We start from the raw sequence: 17,853 nt of genomic DNA, 5'->3' as shown, positions 1-17,853 counted from the left end.
GAGCAGGTCCCTGGCACAGCCACGTCCTCCCACGCTGGCACCAGTTTCCTTGACGCAACCGGAGGAGACCCAGGCATGGCTGGGGGAGACAGCGCGCAGCCCCCGGCTGTGGCGATAGGGCCCCCGCGCAGCGCCCTGCGGCGCGCAGATAAGGCGGGCGGCCGCCAGCAGCCCACGCGCACCGGGCAGCGGCGCAGGGCCAGGTGCAGCCTGGGTTACGTCGAGCGAAACCGCAGCTCTGGCGTCAGGGCAGGCGCTTCGCGGAGAGAGGCCCCAGTTCCCGGAGCGGGGTAAAGCAGGCGCCGCACGCAGACGCAGCTCAACTCACCCCCCTCGGCACACGTCGCTTCAGAGCCTTTATTTCAGAGGTAAAAGCCTGTAAATACAGCAATAAAATATACAAAAAAATAAGAATTTTTTACAGTATTGAATGCTGCCCAGGCCTACAGTGGCTGCAGCTGGGGGCAGCCACACTCGAGCAAGGGGCACGACCCTCGTCCCCTCTCAGCACCTCCCAGCTTCCAAGGGCATTTTCCTGATCCCAGGGCCAGCCCCAGCCAGCGCCTGGAGCCCACGCACGGCTCGAGGCTGGTCTGGACTCAACAGTCCTCTCTCCCCCCTCCCTGGGGATCCTACCCCTTGCCCTGCCCTCTGGCTGTGACGCCGACAGCTCAGTCTGCAGCTGGGGGGCTGCAGGGACACCCCACGGTCCAGAGCCACACGATGGATCCTCCCTGCAGCATCACTGGTACAGAGGAGTGAGAGTTTCTCTCCAGACTGGACCAATCCAAGACACATCAGACCTGCAAAGCCCCGGGCTGGTGCCCACGAGGATGTTTCTGTGGCAGCTCTACGCTCAGCTGAGCCACCGCAGTCTCACTAACTCCCCAGGCTGCCAGATGCCAGGGAGAGGAAGGCGTGCAGATCTCAACTGCCTTTTACTCCCCTTCCTTGCTCATCCTTGTCTACATCCCCACTGCATGGAAAGGGCAGGAGGGCTGCCCCTGGTTTGGTAAAATACTGAACCACAGCCATCGGTCAGCACAGCCTCCAGCCTCCCTCGACCCCCTCGAGCAGGAAACCTGCCCTTTGCAACACCCACATCTCCACCGAGCGCTGACCTGCAGTGGATTCCTCTCTCCTTGCGTACATCCTGCTCCCTTCAACTCTTGCCACCTCCTGCCTTAACAACAACAGCCAACCTCCAACAAAAAAGCCACGTGAAGCCCCCAAGAAGCTGCAAACCCCCTGCCTGGACATCCCAACGCATCCCAGAAGGAACAGGGCCACGGCAGGCCCTGCAGCGCTGGTCAGGACAGCCTCTGTGATTATACCCAGGCCCCAAAACAGAGCCAGGATGCAAACGCTCCGCGCTCACAGGGATGCGCCGGTGCTGGTTCACATCACTGCAGGAAACTAGTTGTCCTAGCAGGAGCGCTGGGGCTGCGGGAGCCAGCCACATCTCGGTGCTGCAGCAGGAAGGTGGTGGCAAGCCCAGGCAGCCACCAAAACTCCCCGCTCCCAGCAGAGCCCGGCGGAAGCTTCGCCTCGGCCCATCCAGCTGGGGGCTCGGAGCTGCTTGCTGGTCCTCCTGGCCAAAAGCAGGGCCAAGGGTGTGGAGAGGAGACCCCCCTGCACTCCAGGAGCTCCAGGAGGGCTGCTGGGTCAGCAGCAAGGCAGATCTCATCGCACAATGCATCAGGGAACCCACACAGAGTCCAGGACCGGCCCAGCCCCTCTCGGGAACCCGGAGGTGAATCCAGGCTCATAAGATCTATGAGAGCTTTGGGACTCTAGCAGTCAGGAAAGCAGCTTTCAACACCAGGCAGCATGACTGGGGCTGCAGAAGCATTTGTAAAGACTGAGGCTGCGATCGGAGGCTAATAGGCACTTGAATGAGCAAAACAAGAATAAAAAACCATTATGGAAGGAAATAGAAAAAGGTTCTTCCCCCCCCATCCCCCCCCAAAGAGACGAGTGGCACCACCCTGGAGAGGGGGGTGCTCATTTGGATCAAACAAGGAATTGGTGGCAAGGGCCTCGGCCCCCGGCTCCTCCAAGGAAAGGCCCAGAGCAACCGTGACTGAGCCAGGCAAGAGCCGGGGAGCTCGGTGGAGGCAGGAGGCAGAGTCCTGGGAAGGCGCCCACCAGCGCCACTGGAGCATCTCACATGGGTGAAGAAGCACACTCCTGCGTCATCTCCATGTCGAAGGTCAGCGACTCTGCGGGAGACACAGAGGTTACCGGGCCCCGTGTGTGGTGACAGCCAGGACCCCTCAGTGCCAGGACCCCCCAGACTCACCAAACTGCCCGCCCGCATTGGCCTCTGCTCCCTCGCCGTTGTTGCCGAACTGCATGAGCGAGTCCAGGGTGCGCGGGGACATGGGCAGGTCGATGGTGTTGCTGAAGGAGGTGCTGTTCGAGGGAGGAAGAAAAGACTGTAGAGCAGCTTCCAGCACTGAAAGGGACTCCAAGAAAGCTGGGGAAGGGCTCTTGATCAGAAGGGCAGGGAGAGGATGAGGGGGAATGGTTTCAAGCTGAAAGAGGGGAGATTGAGATGAGATCTTAGGGAAAAGTGTTTCCCTGTGAGGGTGGGGAGGCCTTGGCCCAGGCTGCCCAGAGCAGGGGTGGCTGCCCCATCCCCGGAGGGGTTCAAGGCCAGGCTGGATGGGGCTTGGAGCCCCTGATCCAGTGGGAGGTGTCCCTGCCCATGGCAGGGGTGGGACTGGATGGGCTTTGAGGTCCCTTCCAACCCAAACTATATAATGATTCTAGAAGCATAGAAACCTCTTGAGTCAGGGTCTGGCCAGAGCTCTCTAACAGCCCCTCTCGCCTACCCCACCAAGCTGAGCTGGTCTCAAGAGCTCTCCAGAGGAAAGAGGCCTCAGGAGGGGAAGAACAGGCCTGTGGTTAGGACAGCAAGCCAGAGCCTGGCTTAGCCCCACAGTCTCCCCCTGCCCAGAGCAGCTCCTCAAGCAAGACTGCACGTACAAATCCCCCCAATGCTCTCAGACAGCCCGAGGACACTCACGGGGTGACACAGATGAACTTGGTCTTCAGATACGGCGCAGCACCTGCAGAGGAGCAAGCAGCCTCGTCACCAGCTGCAGAGGAGGAACCCTGCTCTCCCTCCCCTCTAGAGCAGACATCTGCAGACCCTCCCCACACCACGGGGACCCAGCACCAGTTCAACACCGCAGCTGCGCCCTCCAGGAAATGGCACGAGATCCCAGCTGGTGACAGCCCTTCCACCAGAGCTGCCCCTGGAGCCTCCCTGCGACACGGGAGCTGTGCTGGAATGCAGAAAGTCAACGACTACCTGAGTCCGTAGCTTCAGAGTGCTCCTGGCTCTCGGAGCGGCAGTACTTCCCAAACGCCTCCTCCTTGGGGATGTCCGGGTACAGATACACCAGGGGGGACACCAGGATGTTGGTGGCATCCATGATTTTGTAGCCCATTATGATCTCCGCGAACGACATGTTGTTCAGCTGCTGCTTGGTGTAAGGCTCCACAGACTGGATCTGGGTTTTCCCTATACAAGGAGACATTTGACACAGGGAAAAGACACCCGCGTTCCTCCTCAAACACCCCAGGAGCAGAAGGGAAAGGACAGACAGGCCTCGGGCTGTGCTCAGACACGGAGCAGACCACGGAGCAGGATAGGGACCTGCTAGGAGGTTCCAGAGCTGGGGAAGACCACACCACAGGGGCAGGATGTGGACAGAGAGAGCAGCGCCCAGCAAGGGGCACCCAGCCTCAAAGTCTTAACCCGGGCAGAGGGCTTGTCAGGACACAGACAAAGGACAAATGTCTTATCAGGGGACATTACCATGGTCCGAGCCCCCTTTGGAGCCAGGAACGCTGGCTGAGCAAGGCACAGCGCCCAGGGCAGCGAGGGGGGAGTGCAACGTACCACTGATGTCCTTCTCCACCCACGTGAAGGTGATGCCACCTTCCTTGCTGCTCTCGCTGAACCGCAGCAGGAAGGTTCCTGGAGGCTTGGTGCTCAGGATGGCTCGTTCCCGCTCCTTGCTGATGAACCCCATGATGTACCTGGGCAGCAGGAAGCAAGGACAGCAAGGGTGGTCAGGATACCAGGGCAGGTATTCCAGGATGTGAACCCCACCAGCTCTCTGCACAGCATCAGGCAGCAGCAGAGCCACCAACATTTTAGGGGTTCCCAGCTGCCATCCTGAACCAGCCAACAGGGCTTGGGCAAAAAAATCATCCCAGGAGAGCCCACCTGCTCCTGGACATCCTACTCTGCTGGGACAGCACTCGTGGGACCCCTCCCAAGGCCCAGTCCGACCAGGGTCCAGACTGATGCTGGCCAAGGCTCACCCTTCGTTCCACAGCGCCAGGATGTACTTTTTCACCAAGTCAATGATGTTGTCCAGCCAGACCCAGAAAGAGAAGCCTTTGCCAGCCATGTTCTCCTGAGGAAGAGGGCAGGGAGGCTGTGAGCACAGCTTGGAGGAAAGGAACAACCAAGGAAAGGCACTCAGGGGAAAAGAAGTTCTACCTTGCAGAACTTGGCCCAGGTGATCTGACAGCCGGAGTAATTCACACCTGGCCCTGGCAGAGAAGAACAGCATCAACATTTAGAGCTGTTCTTCCACAGACACCGTTTCCAGGGAGCAACCTGAGGGGCAGCAGGGACAGGCAGGACACCCACACCAGGTTACCTAGGAGTTTTTCTGCCAGAGTCGTCAGCTGCTCGATGCTGAGGCCGCGCTTTGTGGTAGAAGAGAACTGCCAGCTCAGCACCTCTGCCACCTGGTCCCACGTCCCAATGGGGGGCTTGGTGAAGAAGTTCACGTTCTGTGCAAGGGAAGACACAGCCCTGAGCAGGATGTGGGACAGAAGCAGAGCCAGGTCTTCCCCAAGCCCTGCTCTCAGGCCGCAGCTTCCCCCTCTCCGCCTGCCGGGGTGCTCTGGTCCCAGAGCTGGCGCTGCTGCCCTGCCAGTTGTCCCCACAGCGCCAGGCCCTACCTTGGGGTTGTTGGTCAGCATGTTGTACCACAGGATGGACGCCCAGGCATTGGGCATCTGGCAGATGTTGGAGATGACCACCACAGGCAGCGAGTGGGTCTGCAAAGACAGGAGGCGACCACAGGCTCAGACATCTCCCAGGGCTCCTCTGCCCCCAGGGAGCGAGCGGCAGTAACCCGCAGCTCACCTCCAGGTCGATCTTCAGCCCCTGGTGATACACCTCTGTCTCAAAGGTGATGAGGTGCAGCTCCTCAGTGACGATCAGCGAGGCCTAGGGTGGAAAAGAACAGGATGATGACAGCACAGAAAACACCTGCCCTCAGGCCAACAGGCCCAACGCAGCTCAGGTCAGGGTGGAGAGAGCTGGTCTGGCAGCTGCCAACAAGCCAGAGGTGCCTGTGGACACCCCCTCAGGGCAGGGCTCCCACCTCCCCTCGTGCCTCAGCTGCTCAACAAGGAGCAGAGCTGCCAGCAAAGAGCTCTCACACCCAGGGGTCCCCCAGCACTTACATCGCAGTTGGCTCTGCCCCCATTCCCGCACCGCTGCTCCCGGAGGGTCTGCGGAGAGGAATGGGCTGAGGTTAACACCGCGGCGTCACACGGCCTTAAGAGGAGCCAGCCCGAGAGCTCGTGGTACCTACCAGGTGTTTGAACTCTGCTGAGAGGCTGCCGTTGTTCGACTCCTCCATGTTCATGACCTTGGTGTTTGTCCCCAGGATGTTAAATTTCCGGGACCTCAAAAGAGGAAAGACGCAGCATAAGCTGACAGGGCCCTCTCAGAGTGAATGGGCAGTAGGATCTTGCCAGGATTAAAAGCAAGGGAAAAAAACCACTAAACTATTACACTTACCCCCGAAGTGCTGCAACATCCCCAGAGTCCCTAGGAAAGGGAAGAGACACACCTGGTCATGGCCATGGCCTTCCCACCCCAGTGCAGACAAGCTGGTGTGTGGGGCTGGCTGCATCACAACATTGAGTCCCACAAGGTCCCCGGGCTGCCCCTCACATGAGGACGAACCCTTAGGAACCCACAAGCTCCCCAGGACATTCCCCACAAAGGAAAGAACTCTTGTGATCCCATAAGCCCCCCAGGATGTTCCCCACACGGGAACAAACCCTTGGGATTCCAGAAGCCTCCCAGACTGTTCCCTAAAATGGAAACAAACCCTTGGGATCCCACAAGTCCCCAAGGCTGTCCCCTACATGGGAAAGAACCCAAGGGACCCCGTATCCTCAGGGCAGGGCTGGAGACAGACCCAAGGGCAGCAGGACAAGTCCCATTGCAATAACCCCACCTAACGTTGCCAAGATCAGAGCGCAGAACTCACTTGTCAATGCAGACTTTAATTTTCAGCTGATAATTCAGCTCTGGAAACTTGACCAACAACCTGCAAAGAGGCAGGAGAGGCAGAATGTGAGCACAAACATCCTGCACACATGAAAACCTTCAGTTCAACACAGCATCTGGTACAGACTGCAGCAGAGCTGCATGGAGAACAATGCTCTACACACCCCCAGCAGGCAGCACCACGGTTCACACCACAAAGCCCCAGGGAGGCAGCATTACCCAGCTCCTTCAACATCCCTGAGCCCGTCTGCATGCAGGCCTGCAACGTATCAGCCTCCACATTTCCGTGAGCCCCCCGAGGAGGGTGATTTTGGCTGCTGACAGCCCACAGCAGGCAGGTATCTGCTCTGAACGAGCCCCCTCCTCACTGCTCCGTGGGCAGGACGCCGAGAGGCACCGGGCGCGCAGCTGGGAGATGGTGAACAAGCTCCAGGCAGAGACAGGGTGGGAGAAGCTTGTCTCTCTGCAGAGGCTGGCAGGAACACAGGCCAGCTGAGAGGCAGCTGGCCAGGGATACGATGACGCTTCCTGCCGCTCGCCCCCACAGCGGGATTTACCAGAACCACGCCTGCCTCCAGGAACACGGCAGAGCCCCAGCCAGCCCTGCCCTGAGTCACACAGGCAGCACTCGAGCAGGGCCAGCCCGCTGGGATTCATTCCCACCCAGTATCAGTGCTCCCCAGGCAAGCTGGAGGCTGCATCCACACCAGCATCTCCTTCGGAGAGCGATTCCTGCTTAGCTTTCCCCTACACGGCTCCCTCCCCACGCCCGAGCGCAGGGGGATGGCAGGAACCAGTGACCCACCTGACTTTGGTGGTGAACTGCACGCCGGTTTTGATGACCAGGGGCCGGTCGGGGTGCATGGGCATGCAGGGCTGCCTCTCCACGACAAACGCACTGCGGTGGAAAGGCACAAGGACCACAGTCAAACCCCAGGCCCGGCCCAGCATGCTCACTGCCCCCAGCCGTCCCTCCACCCTGTGACAAGGGAACTGCCCACGGCTCCCTCCCAGCCTTCGGCACCTTTTCATCAAGTTCCTGAACAGCTCGACAATCCGCTCCTCCAACATGGGCCGGTGTTGGACGATCGGATCACCTTTGTAGGACACTTTCTGCTGCAGTTCTTCCAACTTCTTGATCTGCTGCCGGGTCTGGAGCTGTGATTCGGCAAGAGAGGTTATCCTAGGGGAGCAGGGAGAACCAGCGTTAGCTCTGGCCACCAAGCCCTGCATGGTTCCAGCCTGCAGAGCCCTCCTCTTCCTTTGCTTAAGCGAGAGAGGATGCTCTCTGTGCCAAACCAGCAGGCAACAGAATGTATCTACGGCTCCTGGCCCAGTCCATTATCCTAAGCCAGGCACTACAAAACCTACACCCACCCAAGACCTGCAGAGACAGGACCCGGAACTCCTCACAGCAGCCTTAAAATCCCTTGGGCCTGGGGCTAATCATTCCAGCACTAGTGCCCACTGTCGAGGATCAGGCCAACTAGTGCATTACATTTAGGCTTGCAGGCATCAGAAACCGTTTTGCAAAGGTATTTCCAGAGGCAAAGAGCTCATTCCCACTGCAGGTGTGCGAGTGCCCCCTCTCCAGGGACTGACGCAAGCCCCAGGCAGCTCTTACCAGTTCTCGAGCCGGTCTAAGCAGATATTTGGTGGGCCACCAATGCAAGCGATCTGCTGCCGTCTCTTCCAGTCTGCCAGCTCCTCATCTGCCAGCATCTTCTGCACATACTCCATGGCTGACAACAGGCCAGCCAGCTCACTCACAATACCCTGTTGACAAAGAAAGCAGAACCTTCAGCCCCCTCCGACTCCCTCAGAGATCTGCAAGTTTCACAGAGAAGAAGTCGCACGGGGCTGTGTTTCCAGCGCTGCTCTCAGTTCTGGCTACCAGGAATACCAAACTTACGCCCCAGAAAAAGGGCCCCAAGGCACCCCAGGGGCACCTGGAGGGCCAGCTGCACGACATACTCTCCGCATTTGATCCAGCGCCGTCAGCATCTGCTCCAGCTGCTGCATCTTCTGCCGGGTCACCGACTGGTTGTTTCCATTCAGATCCTGCATGTCTGTGCGGAGAGGGGAGACGCCTTCAGCCAGGCACGTGGACTCCAACCCTCCCAAGCACCACACAAACAAAACACTTCCACTGCAAAGGAGCAGCTCCCTAGAAAGCTGCTAATAGTTGAGCAGCAATCTCACACAGCCTCCAAGCACCTTGCTGGCTTTGCTGCAGGCACAGCACAACTCCCACCTCCACCTCTGCCCCTGGAGGCAGTAGCAGTGGCAGAAAGAAAAGACAAGTTTTCTCCAATTACCATGCAAATGCCCTGAACCTAAGCCACCCTTCTTGCTTGGAGAGGAGGCACCAGGAGAGCTGGAACATGGCCTCCAGCAAGTTCCCTTGCAGTAACACACTTTGGTTTGCCAGATGTTAATGAGCTTCCATTACCTCCTTGGCTTTTCAAAGTCTTGTAGTTAAAATCAAAGTCATCCTGGAGATTCTCCACCACTTTCATCTTCTGCTCTAGATCCTTCAAGGCAAGAGATGTGGATTTATTCAAAGCCCTACATCACAGGGGTGGGGAAAGGAAAAGGTGCCTAGGTAGCACACATACCTGCACTCTCTTCCTCACATCCTGCAGGTGCTGCTCCAGCATCTGCTGCTTCTCTGTCACTACCGCTGCAGTTGGATGTGTTGCCTGTCCCCCTTGCTGCACAAGAGAAAGCGAGGGCATTAGACCAGAGCCACGACCCAGGGAAGTTCCCCTCCCAGCCTGAGGTGGGGTTCCCAGGAAGGGTTTTCACCCCCTCATGAACCCCTGCGCCAGCGCAGATGGTTTCACGCTCACAGCATGAGCTCCAGGGCTGCATCACAAGGTGAATGGCGCAGGGCACGGCCCATGGAAGGGGCCAGAAGGGATAAAGATGTGCAACAAAGCCAAACAGCCACCCCAGGCATCCTTGCGGGATGCAGCTGCTGCCCAGAGAGCTGATGTTATCAGCCCCTGCAGCTGGACCGTTCATCCACACGAAGCAGCTATGGTTACTGAAGGAAGTGGAGAGCTTCAGCCTGCAGCTTCCCTACAGCACCGAGCACCCGCACAGCGCTGCTGGCTGGGACGGCAGCCCCAGGACACCCAAGCCACCCACCTGTGCTGCGGTGGCAGCCGTCTGGAGGAGCCGGGACTCTTCCCATAGGCAGCGAGCCACGATACGGGCTATTTCCATTGGTTTCTCCAAGTATCTGCTCTGTAAAAAGTTCAAACCCCAAGGTTAGCGAGCACAATGCAATACCTGGGACCTCTGCGTCCTTCAGAGCTGCGCCCAGAAAGCCACGGGACTTCCACAGGCTCCCCCAGCCAAACCAGAGCTTCCCACCTCACCTGCAGGAACTGCTTGATGCGCCGCAGGTTGTGCTGGTACAAGACATTGGACTCCTGCAGGAAGCGGCTGTATTGCTGGTCGATCTCTCCCAGCAGGTTGTGGAACACCAGCGTGGCGTGGGACTCCTTGCTGGCAGCATACGCCCTGCGCGAGGGAGGACAGAGTCCTGGGTGCCAGGCACAGGGGAAAGGGCAAGCAGGGCGGCTCTGTGTCCTCCACGCCATTTAACATCCCAGCCACCTCCCTAACCTGCCCCGGAGCAAGGGCCAGAGCAGACCCGGCTTCCTTCACACCAAGAAACTGAACCCTGTGCCCGCAAGGACGAGGCGACAGAGAGGTTCCCCATCCTCCTGGCCTCAGGAAGCAGGACCAGTCCTGCCACGTCAAGAGCCCAGGGAAAGCGGCAGAGCTCCTCCAGACTCCCCAAGGTGGGTGTCCAAAGCGAAATGCCCACATTTTGCAAGGCCTTACCAGTCCTGGCTCTCAATCCACGGGGCCAGGAACTGCCGGAGCTCCATGGGAAAGCTGTCGCTGTAGAGCTGGTGGAGCTGCTCCAGGTACCGCGTGTCGAGCTGCTGCAGCTGGTTCCACTGCGCCATCCTGGCCAGCTCCGGAGACCTGCGGAGACAACCACCCATGCTGCTTGGACCTGGGGACAGGAGCCTCCAGGCTTCCTCCTGCCGGCCGTTTGGTCGGACACAGCCACGGCCGCTGCTGCCCTTTGGGGAGGGAGAACCAGGGGCAGCCGGGGCACAGCGAGCCCCGGGAACACAGCTCTGCGAAAGCTGGTGCAGTGCCCATCCCTTCGAGGGCAGTGTGGGGCCAGGGCAGCTGCTGGGCACGCAGCTCTGGGCTCGGGATGCTGCAGAGCTCCAAGGAACCCCAAGAGGGCCCTGGGGTTGTTTAGCCTGGAGAAGGGGAGACCTCATCGCTCTCCACAGCTCCCTGAAAGGAGGTTGTAGCGAGGTGGGTGCTGGTCTCTTCTCCCAAGTAATGAGTGATAGGATGAGAGGAAACAGCCTCAAGTTGTGCCAGAGAAGGGTTAGATTGGATATCAGGAAAATTTTCTTTACAGAAAAAGTGGTGAAGCCCTGGAACCGGCTGCCCAGGACAGTGGCGGCATCTCCATCCCTGAAGGTGTTCAAGGCCAGGTTGGATGGGGCTTGGAGCCCCTGATCCAGGGGGAGGTGTCCCTGCCCATGGCAGGGGTGGAACTGGATGGGCTGTGAGCTCCCTTCCAACTCAAACCATTCCATGACTCTATGATTCTAAGGTGGCTTTGACCTCAGCCTCGCCTGCCCTGGCGAGCTTCCCAAGAGCAGCGACAGCAGAGAGGTTTTTCTCCAGCCGCCCCAGCTATGAAGCTGAATAAAGCCCAGATTCTGACTCATTCTCTTTTCACCACATGTCGCAAAGTTAATCCAATACATCTAAGATGAGCAAAGCTTGCGCTGGCACCAGCAGCCAGTGGCCATTTGCACCATATTACAGGAACACAGCAGGCAGGCTCTGCCTGCCACTCCAATTCTTGTCCTCTCCCACCCCTACGGAGCATCTCACAGCCAACAAACCCCACTGGCTCAGGGAGGCAGAAGCCCACAGGCGGGTCAGGCAAGACACAGCCACGCTGACAAACCCGGAGAAGTAGGAAGCCTCGCTTCCCACTGCTCCCCACACCGCAAGATCAGACCAGGGTTAAAAGTCACATCGCAGGCAGCTCCTAAAGCCATTAAACACCTCAAAACCGCGCTGAGCTGCACAGGAGCTCCCGGAGCACAGGAAACGCAGCTCCAGGCTTGGCTTCAGGAGTTGAACTTCCATCTGCCTGGCTTCAGCAAAGCCTTCTCCTAAAGAGAGGCCCCGTTTCCCAAAGCTTTCCTACCTTCTTTCCAGGGGGAAGGGAGGGGTCTTAGGCACGTAGGTCACCAGCAACAGGTACAAAGCTTTAATCTGGTGCCAATGTCTTCCAGGCACCCTCGAGCATATCAGCCTCTGCGCCGGGAGGCAGGGAAGGAGCTGCAGAGCTTACAGTAAGCGCAGAAGGCGGAGACTGCCAGGAAACAACAGAAACAAGGAAGAAGCAATTTTCGAGTTAGCAACTCGCGTATCGATGGAAATCAAACCAACGCCAGCGAGGGGCCGGCAAGCTGCGCTCAGGAATTGAAGGCGCGGAGCTCTGCTCCACACCAGCAGAACGTCACTTCCCTGCAGAAAGCTGTTTGCTTTACCCAAAGGTCACCGCAGCGAGACACGCGTCAGCTGGGATGTGGGAACAGCCGGGAGGTGGCACAGCCGGAGCAGGGCACCAGCGCTGGCCACGAGTCCCAAGCTGGCTTCGGGCTCAGCTCCAGGCACCACGCTCCATCCCACGGCAGCGTCAGCGCAGAAGCCCCAACAGCTTCTGTGGGAGGAAACTGTCAGGGCAGGGCAGCCCCTGAGAAGCCCGAGAGACGGAAATCACAGCAAATGCCCGGGAGGTGGGGAGGTCTGGAACACGCTGGCAGCAGGAGGGGTGCTGGGAGGCACAGAGCAGTGCCTGGCGAGCAGAGCTTCGCTCAGTGAGGAGTCAGAAGGGAATAAAGCCATGCCACCCCTCAAAATGGGATATATTCCCCGCCAGCAAACCACACGGCTCTGCCCAGGGCTCCAGGGCGAGCTGGAAGCAGGGGAAGACACAAGGATCAGCCCCACAGCGAGAGCAGCTGATCCACGCGGGAGCCAGGCAGGCTTTTGTTGGCCAGGAGAGAAACAAATGGAGCCTTGACAGCAAGTAAGGGCACAGAGCAGCACCTCGCAGGAGTTTTGAACCTCGCCCAGGGCACAGAGCTGGGCGCTGTGTGGGTTTCCAACACCCTGTTGCTGCCTGCAACCACCCACCCACAGCTCCTGGGCTCCAAGGGGCTGCTCAGCGTGGAGAGCTGGGGATCTACAGTGGCTTCTCCAAGCAGGGCTGTGTGTCAGACCACTGCCAGTTGGCACTTCCAGCATCACCATGCATCATGCTCCTCAGAAGCCCACTACACCCAGCTCCCTACCTATTTTTCTGGATAGATTTTATAAGAAGAGGAAGGAAGAACGTCCTGTACGGGGGCATTCAAACACTGGCACCTGACACGGAGATAAAGAGGATTTTAGAACTTCCCAGCAGCAACATCCACAGAAAGTTAACCTTGACCAACAACCCCTCTGGTGCAATCCTCAGAGAGGAGCACGTGAACCAAGCCTGTTTCCAACGGAGCAATAGGTGAAAGGGAGGAGGAGAGAGACACTGGCTCATGCAGGAGGCTGTACACAAGAATTGTTCCTTCAGCAGTAAGACCTGGTTTGATGTGACAGAGCTGTTGTGACCTGAGCTTTTGCTTTCTGCAGCTGTAGCCAAGAATGGCTGGGCTGCCAGCCACAGTGCAGGACTGAGCGCTGGGCACTGCATCAAAGCCTCTTTGTGTGGTGGATTCTGCTCTTTACTGGCTGTTTGTCCGGCTGCAGCAGCACGAGGAGCATTCCCTCCACCTGAGCAGCCCTTTGGACTCGGTCGCTGCTACAGCACGAGCCACACGGTGCCACTTCTGGGGGAAAACCCAACAAATAATGGATCAGGCAAGAGCTGAAACCCACAAACCTTGGAGTCCCCCACATGCTGGTGGGCTCAGCACCCTCAGCTCCTACTGCATCTCAAGTATGACGGTACTTGTCCATCGCTGCCCCATCCCCTCTCCTGCATGAGAAGGGTCTCCAGCCCAGAGCTGGAAGCTGAAAATGCAGCATTGCCATCCCCACCATGGTGTGGAGCTGCTTGTGGACGGGCTCTTCCCTACCGAGCTGCAGCAGCTTTATCTGATCCCGCTTCACTGAACCCTCGATCCAAGATCTTCAAGAAAGCCACAACCTGAGCATTTCCAGGCAGTGCTGGTGCCCTGATCTGCAGAGGACCAAAAAGTCGAAGGCAAAGTCCTCCGGTTGCTGTGTAGCAGCCGCAATTAGACTGGAATCTGCCACTTCTCACTGCCACAAGCAGCCACAGGACGGGCCATGGTGCAGCCCGGGCTCCTGCTCAAGCGCAAGATCCTCCCTGCTGCAGCGCATGCTCCGCGGCCGCAGGAAGCCGGTGCCCCGGCAGGGCCCCAGCGCCGTCATACTGATCCCTGAAAAAACAGAACTAGCACACAGCTAGAGCCACTCTGCCTCTTCCCACCACAGGCATCTCCTCACAAGGCGAGGGAGCAAAGGAAGGCAGCGCAGAGCACACGCTTGAGTACGGAAGAGCATGGCAGGCTCGCCCTGAGTGGGAACAGAGCAGCAGCTCGCTGTGCCTGTGGCAAGACACAGTCTCTGCTCACCATCCCACAGCTCCACTGCTTCCAGTTCTCACCTTGAGGGATGTCAAAGCAAAAGCAGTGAATCCTGTCAAGTTTTCACAGCCCCCAGGTCAACCGGAGCCTTGCCTGGCAAAGGCTCCGTGTGCTCAGCAGGCCAGGAAGAGCCTCGAGCCATGATTTGCTTTGCTAGAACGTGAGCTCATGCCAACAGCAAGAGCCCTGGAGATGATGCAGCCCTGGGGAGGGGGCCCGGCATCCAGCCCACCACCCAGTCCAGGAGGATGTGGGAAGGCAGGATCAGCCGGGAGCAGGAAGCAGTCAGGAAGCAGCTGAAAGCCTCCCCTCTCTCTCTCTCTCAAAATGCTGACAGGAGATGTTGCCTCCCTGGGCGCAGCACCAAGCTCCAGCTCCTCCCAGCACCCAGAAGAGGCAGCCAGACAGCCCGAAACACTGACTGTCCCAGAGGACAAAGTCCTCGTCACACTCCTTACTGTCACAGCCACCGTCGTCAAGGAAGCTCCAATCTCAACAGCCCCAAAACCCCGCACAGGAGCCTCTCCCCAGCCAGCCCTGCCGCCGGGAAGCCTCTCTTAACAGGGTTTAAAGATCTGAGGGTTGAACCTTTCCGATTGCGTTGGGCTTGCCTGTCTCTGCGGTTTGCCTCTCTTCCCACCTCTGGAACACAGCCAGGGAGCAGCCGATGCAGCCAGGGCCAAGCACTGCATGATGCAAGCCCAGGGGTAAACACGCTGTCTGGAGCTCAGAGCAAAGCTGCTAAAAGTAGCTCGAGAGCTGAAGTTCACCTTTCGTGAGCTCCCCTGCAAGGGCAGAGCACGAGAGCCAGGCCTGAGCTGTGCAGCACCACTGGTAGAGCTCTGTGAGCTCCAACAGCCTCTGGTGAAGCAGGGCTGTGGCCCCAGGTGCAATTCCACAACTGCTTTCTGCCTGCTTTCTTGCTTCTGGGATGCACCTGAGAGCAGCCCTCGCCCCACAACAAGCAGCGATGGAGTCACTGGAGGGGGCAACACATGCGGGAGGCACTGGAGAGGATGAGAAGGAGACCACAGCACACTTTGACCCCTCCAGTGACACCAGCAGGAGGAAGCTCAGTTACTGAGAGCCTTGCACAAGTCGTATTACAGAGCTGTCACCAGCAGAAGCACCAGAAATGTTTTGCTGTGACAGTGCGGAGGCCCTGGCCCAGGCTGCCCAGAGCAGGGGTGGCTGCCCCATCCCTGGAGGGGTTCAAGGCCAGGTTGGATGGGGCTGGGAGCCCCTGATCCAGTGGGAGGTGTTCCTGCCCATGGCAGGGGTGGAACTGATAGGCTTTGAGGTCCCTTTCAGCCCAAAGCATTCTATGATACTATGATCTCATGTTCATGGCACATGGGCCATCCTGCGGTTGAACCCCACAAAGCGCAGAGCCCCCTGCCCAGCTCCACTGAAACCAGGCCTGGCAGCCACACGAAAGGTTCTTCCCTCTCCAAGAAGCCCATTTAGGCTTTGAACCCTCTTCTGGAGTTGGTGTGGTGCGAGCAGGCTGCCCCAGCTCTGCAGCATGGCTGGGAGAGCTGAGACCCCGTGTCTCACCAGCTACAGGGAGAGGCTGCTGCCAGGTTCAGTGCCTGCTGGGAGCTGTGGGAAGGAAAGAAATCCCATCTGTTGCAAAAAACCAGAGGATTAGGTTAATTACTGCTAATTACGGGTCGCCAAGAGCACAGGGTGCTGCCCGCACCTGCTGCCGGGCCCTGTGCCCAGCCCCATTGCCGGGACCATCCTGCCTCCCCCCAGCAACAGCAAAACCACGGGGCGCCGGGTATGTGAGGTGTTGGGGGTCCAGGAAGGTCCCACTTCACCCCCAGCCCCACTGAACCCCAGGCCCTACAGCCCCCCAGGCTCAGCCCCAGTCCTAGGCTGGCTCCAGGGGGGAACACAGAACCACAGAATCGTTCAGCTGGAAAAGAGCATTGAGATCAAGTCCAACCATACCTGTCCACTGCTAAACCACCCCTGAGCACCTCATCTGCCCGGCTTTTAAATCCCTCCAGGGATGGAGACACCACCACTGCCCTGGGCAGCCTCTGCCAGCACTTCAGAAAGCTTCCCATGAAGAATTTTTTCCTGATGTCCAATATAAACCTCCCCTGGCACAACCCGAGGCCATTCCCTCTCATCCCATCACTTGCCACTTGGGAGAAGAGCCCAGCACCCACCTCCCCACACCCTCCTCTCCAGGAGCTGCAGAGAGCGATGAGGTCTCCCCTCAGCCTCCTCCAGGCTGAGCAGCCCCAGCTCCCTCAACCATTCCCAGAACCCCTGGGCTCCAGCCTCTTCCCCAGCTCCGTTCCCTTCTCTTGGATGGATCCCAACCCCTCAATGTCCTTCTTGGACTGAGGGGTCCAGAATTGAACCCAGGATTTGAGGTGCAGCCTCACCAGCATCGGGCACAGGGGGACGATCCCCTCCCTGCTCCTGCTGGCCCCCCCAGGGCTGATCCAAGCCAGGATGCTGTCGGCCACCGGGGCCACTGCTGGCTCACGTTCACCCACTGCCAACCAGCACCCCCAGGTCCTTTTCCTCTGGGCAGCTTCCCCAAGCCTGGAGCCACGGGGCTGCTGCAGGACCCGGTGCTGAGTCCTGTTGAACCTCAAGCTGGAACACGAGCACCCAGCTCCGTGGAGCCCGGTGCCAACTGGGACCCAGTGCCCACTGGGGCCTGGGGCTCAACACCAATAGGTCCTGGGGGCTCAGCACTGGCTGGTCTCAAGGCATCAGCAGCGACTGGTCCTGGAGCTCAGCGCCAACTGGCAACCAGGGCCCGGTATGGATCAGTCCCGGAATCCCAGCGCCCAATGACAACGGGGGGGCTCCGTACCCACCGGGGCTCGGCAGCCACCGGTCCTGGGGGCTCAGCACCTACCGGAGCTCAGCACCGACTGCTCCCGGGGGCTCAGCGCCCACCAGAGCTCAGTGCCCACCACTCCCGGGGCTCAGCACCCACCTGCCACCGGGGGCTCAGTATCCAATAGGGCTCAGTGCTCACCGGCAACCGGGGGCTCAGCACCGACTGCTCCCGGGGGCTCAGCACCCACCGGTGCCTGGTTTGGCACCCACCGGCAACCAGGGGCTCAGCACCCTCGGGACTCAGTGCCCACCGTTCCCGGGGCCCAGCACCCTCGGGGCTCGATGCCCACCGTTCCCGGGGCCCGGCACCCTCGGGGCTCGATGCCCACCGTTCCCGGGGCCCAGCACCCTCGGGGCTCGGTGCCCACCGTTCCCGGGGCCCAGCACCCTCGGGGCTCGGTGCCCACCGTTCCCGGGGCCCAGCACCCTCGGGGCTCGGTGCCCACCGTTCCCGGGGCCCAGCACCCTCGGGGCTCGGTGCCCACCGTTCCCGGGGCCCAGCACCCTCGGGGCTCGATGCCCACCGTTCCCGGGGCCCAGCACACTTGGGGCTCGGTGCCCACCGTTCCCGGGGCTCGGTGCCTACCGTTCCCGGGGCCCAGCACCCTCGGGGCTCGGTGACCACCCTTCCCAGGGCCCGCTCCCCCCCCCGCTCACCGGCTCCCGGCGGGGCGGCGGCGGCTCCCGGTGCGGATCACGCGCCGCCCTCGGCCTCGCGCCGGGCAGCCCGCAGCACCAAGCCCCGCCCCCTCGATGACGTCACCGCGAGCGCGACCAATGGCGGCGCGGAGCCTCCGCCCCCCCGCCGGGGCCGCGTCCCGCCAGCCAATCAGCGCCGCCGCCCCGCGGGGTTGGGGTTGGGGGGGAAGGAGGGGGTTGCCCCGCGGCGGCTGTTCCCGGATGGCG

General features: G+C 59.8%; 1 protein-coding gene across 3 annotated transcripts; it reads right to left on the bottom strand.

The window, feature by feature from the left end:
- Positions 1 to 343: 343 nt before the first annotated feature.
- STAT3 (signal transducer and activator of transcription 3) lies at positions 344 to 17,710 on the bottom strand. Of its 3 annotated transcripts, none has more exons than XM_069876982.1 (25): positions 17,605 to 17,710; positions 10,199 to 10,345; positions 9,727 to 9,871; positions 9,494 to 9,592; positions 8,959 to 9,054; positions 8,793 to 8,874; positions 8,315 to 8,409; positions 7,965 to 8,116; positions 7,365 to 7,523; positions 7,146 to 7,238; positions 6,321 to 6,380; positions 5,843 to 5,872; positions 5,634 to 5,727; positions 5,503 to 5,550; positions 5,180 to 5,263; positions 4,993 to 5,091; positions 4,686 to 4,821; positions 4,523 to 4,575; positions 4,342 to 4,436; positions 3,914 to 4,053; positions 3,317 to 3,532; positions 3,032 to 3,074; positions 2,303 to 2,415; positions 1,461 to 2,222; positions 344 to 1,425 (listed from the first exon to the last, which is right to left on the bottom strand). In XM_069876982.1, exons 2-24 carry the CDS (start codon positions 10,324 to 10,326, stop codon positions 2,167 to 2,169), a joined length of 2,316 nt encoding a protein of 771 aa, XP_069733083.1. In that variant the 5' UTR covers positions 10,327 to 10,345; positions 17,605 to 17,710; the 3' UTR covers positions 344 to 1,425; positions 1,461 to 2,166. The 3 variants fall into 3 exon arrangements, with proteins under 3 accessions (XP_069733083.1, XP_069733085.1, XP_069733084.1); XM_069876984.1 differs by having other exon boundaries at positions 3,320 to 3,532; XM_069876983.1 differs by lacking the exon at positions 17,605 to 17,710 and adding an exon at positions 11,610 to 11,933.
- Positions 17,711 to 17,853: the final 143 nt, after the last annotated feature.

The sequence above is a fragment of the Phaenicophaeus curvirostris genome, chromosome 26, assembly GCF_032191515.1.
Source record: "Phaenicophaeus curvirostris isolate KB17595 chromosome 26, BPBGC_Pcur_1.0, whole genome shotgun sequence".
Classification (NCBI taxonomy): domain Eukaryota; kingdom Metazoa; phylum Chordata; class Aves; order Cuculiformes; family Cuculidae; genus Phaenicophaeus; species Phaenicophaeus curvirostris.
Note: the sequence above shows the minus strand (reverse complement) of the source record. Positions and strands in the feature narration are given on the sequence as shown.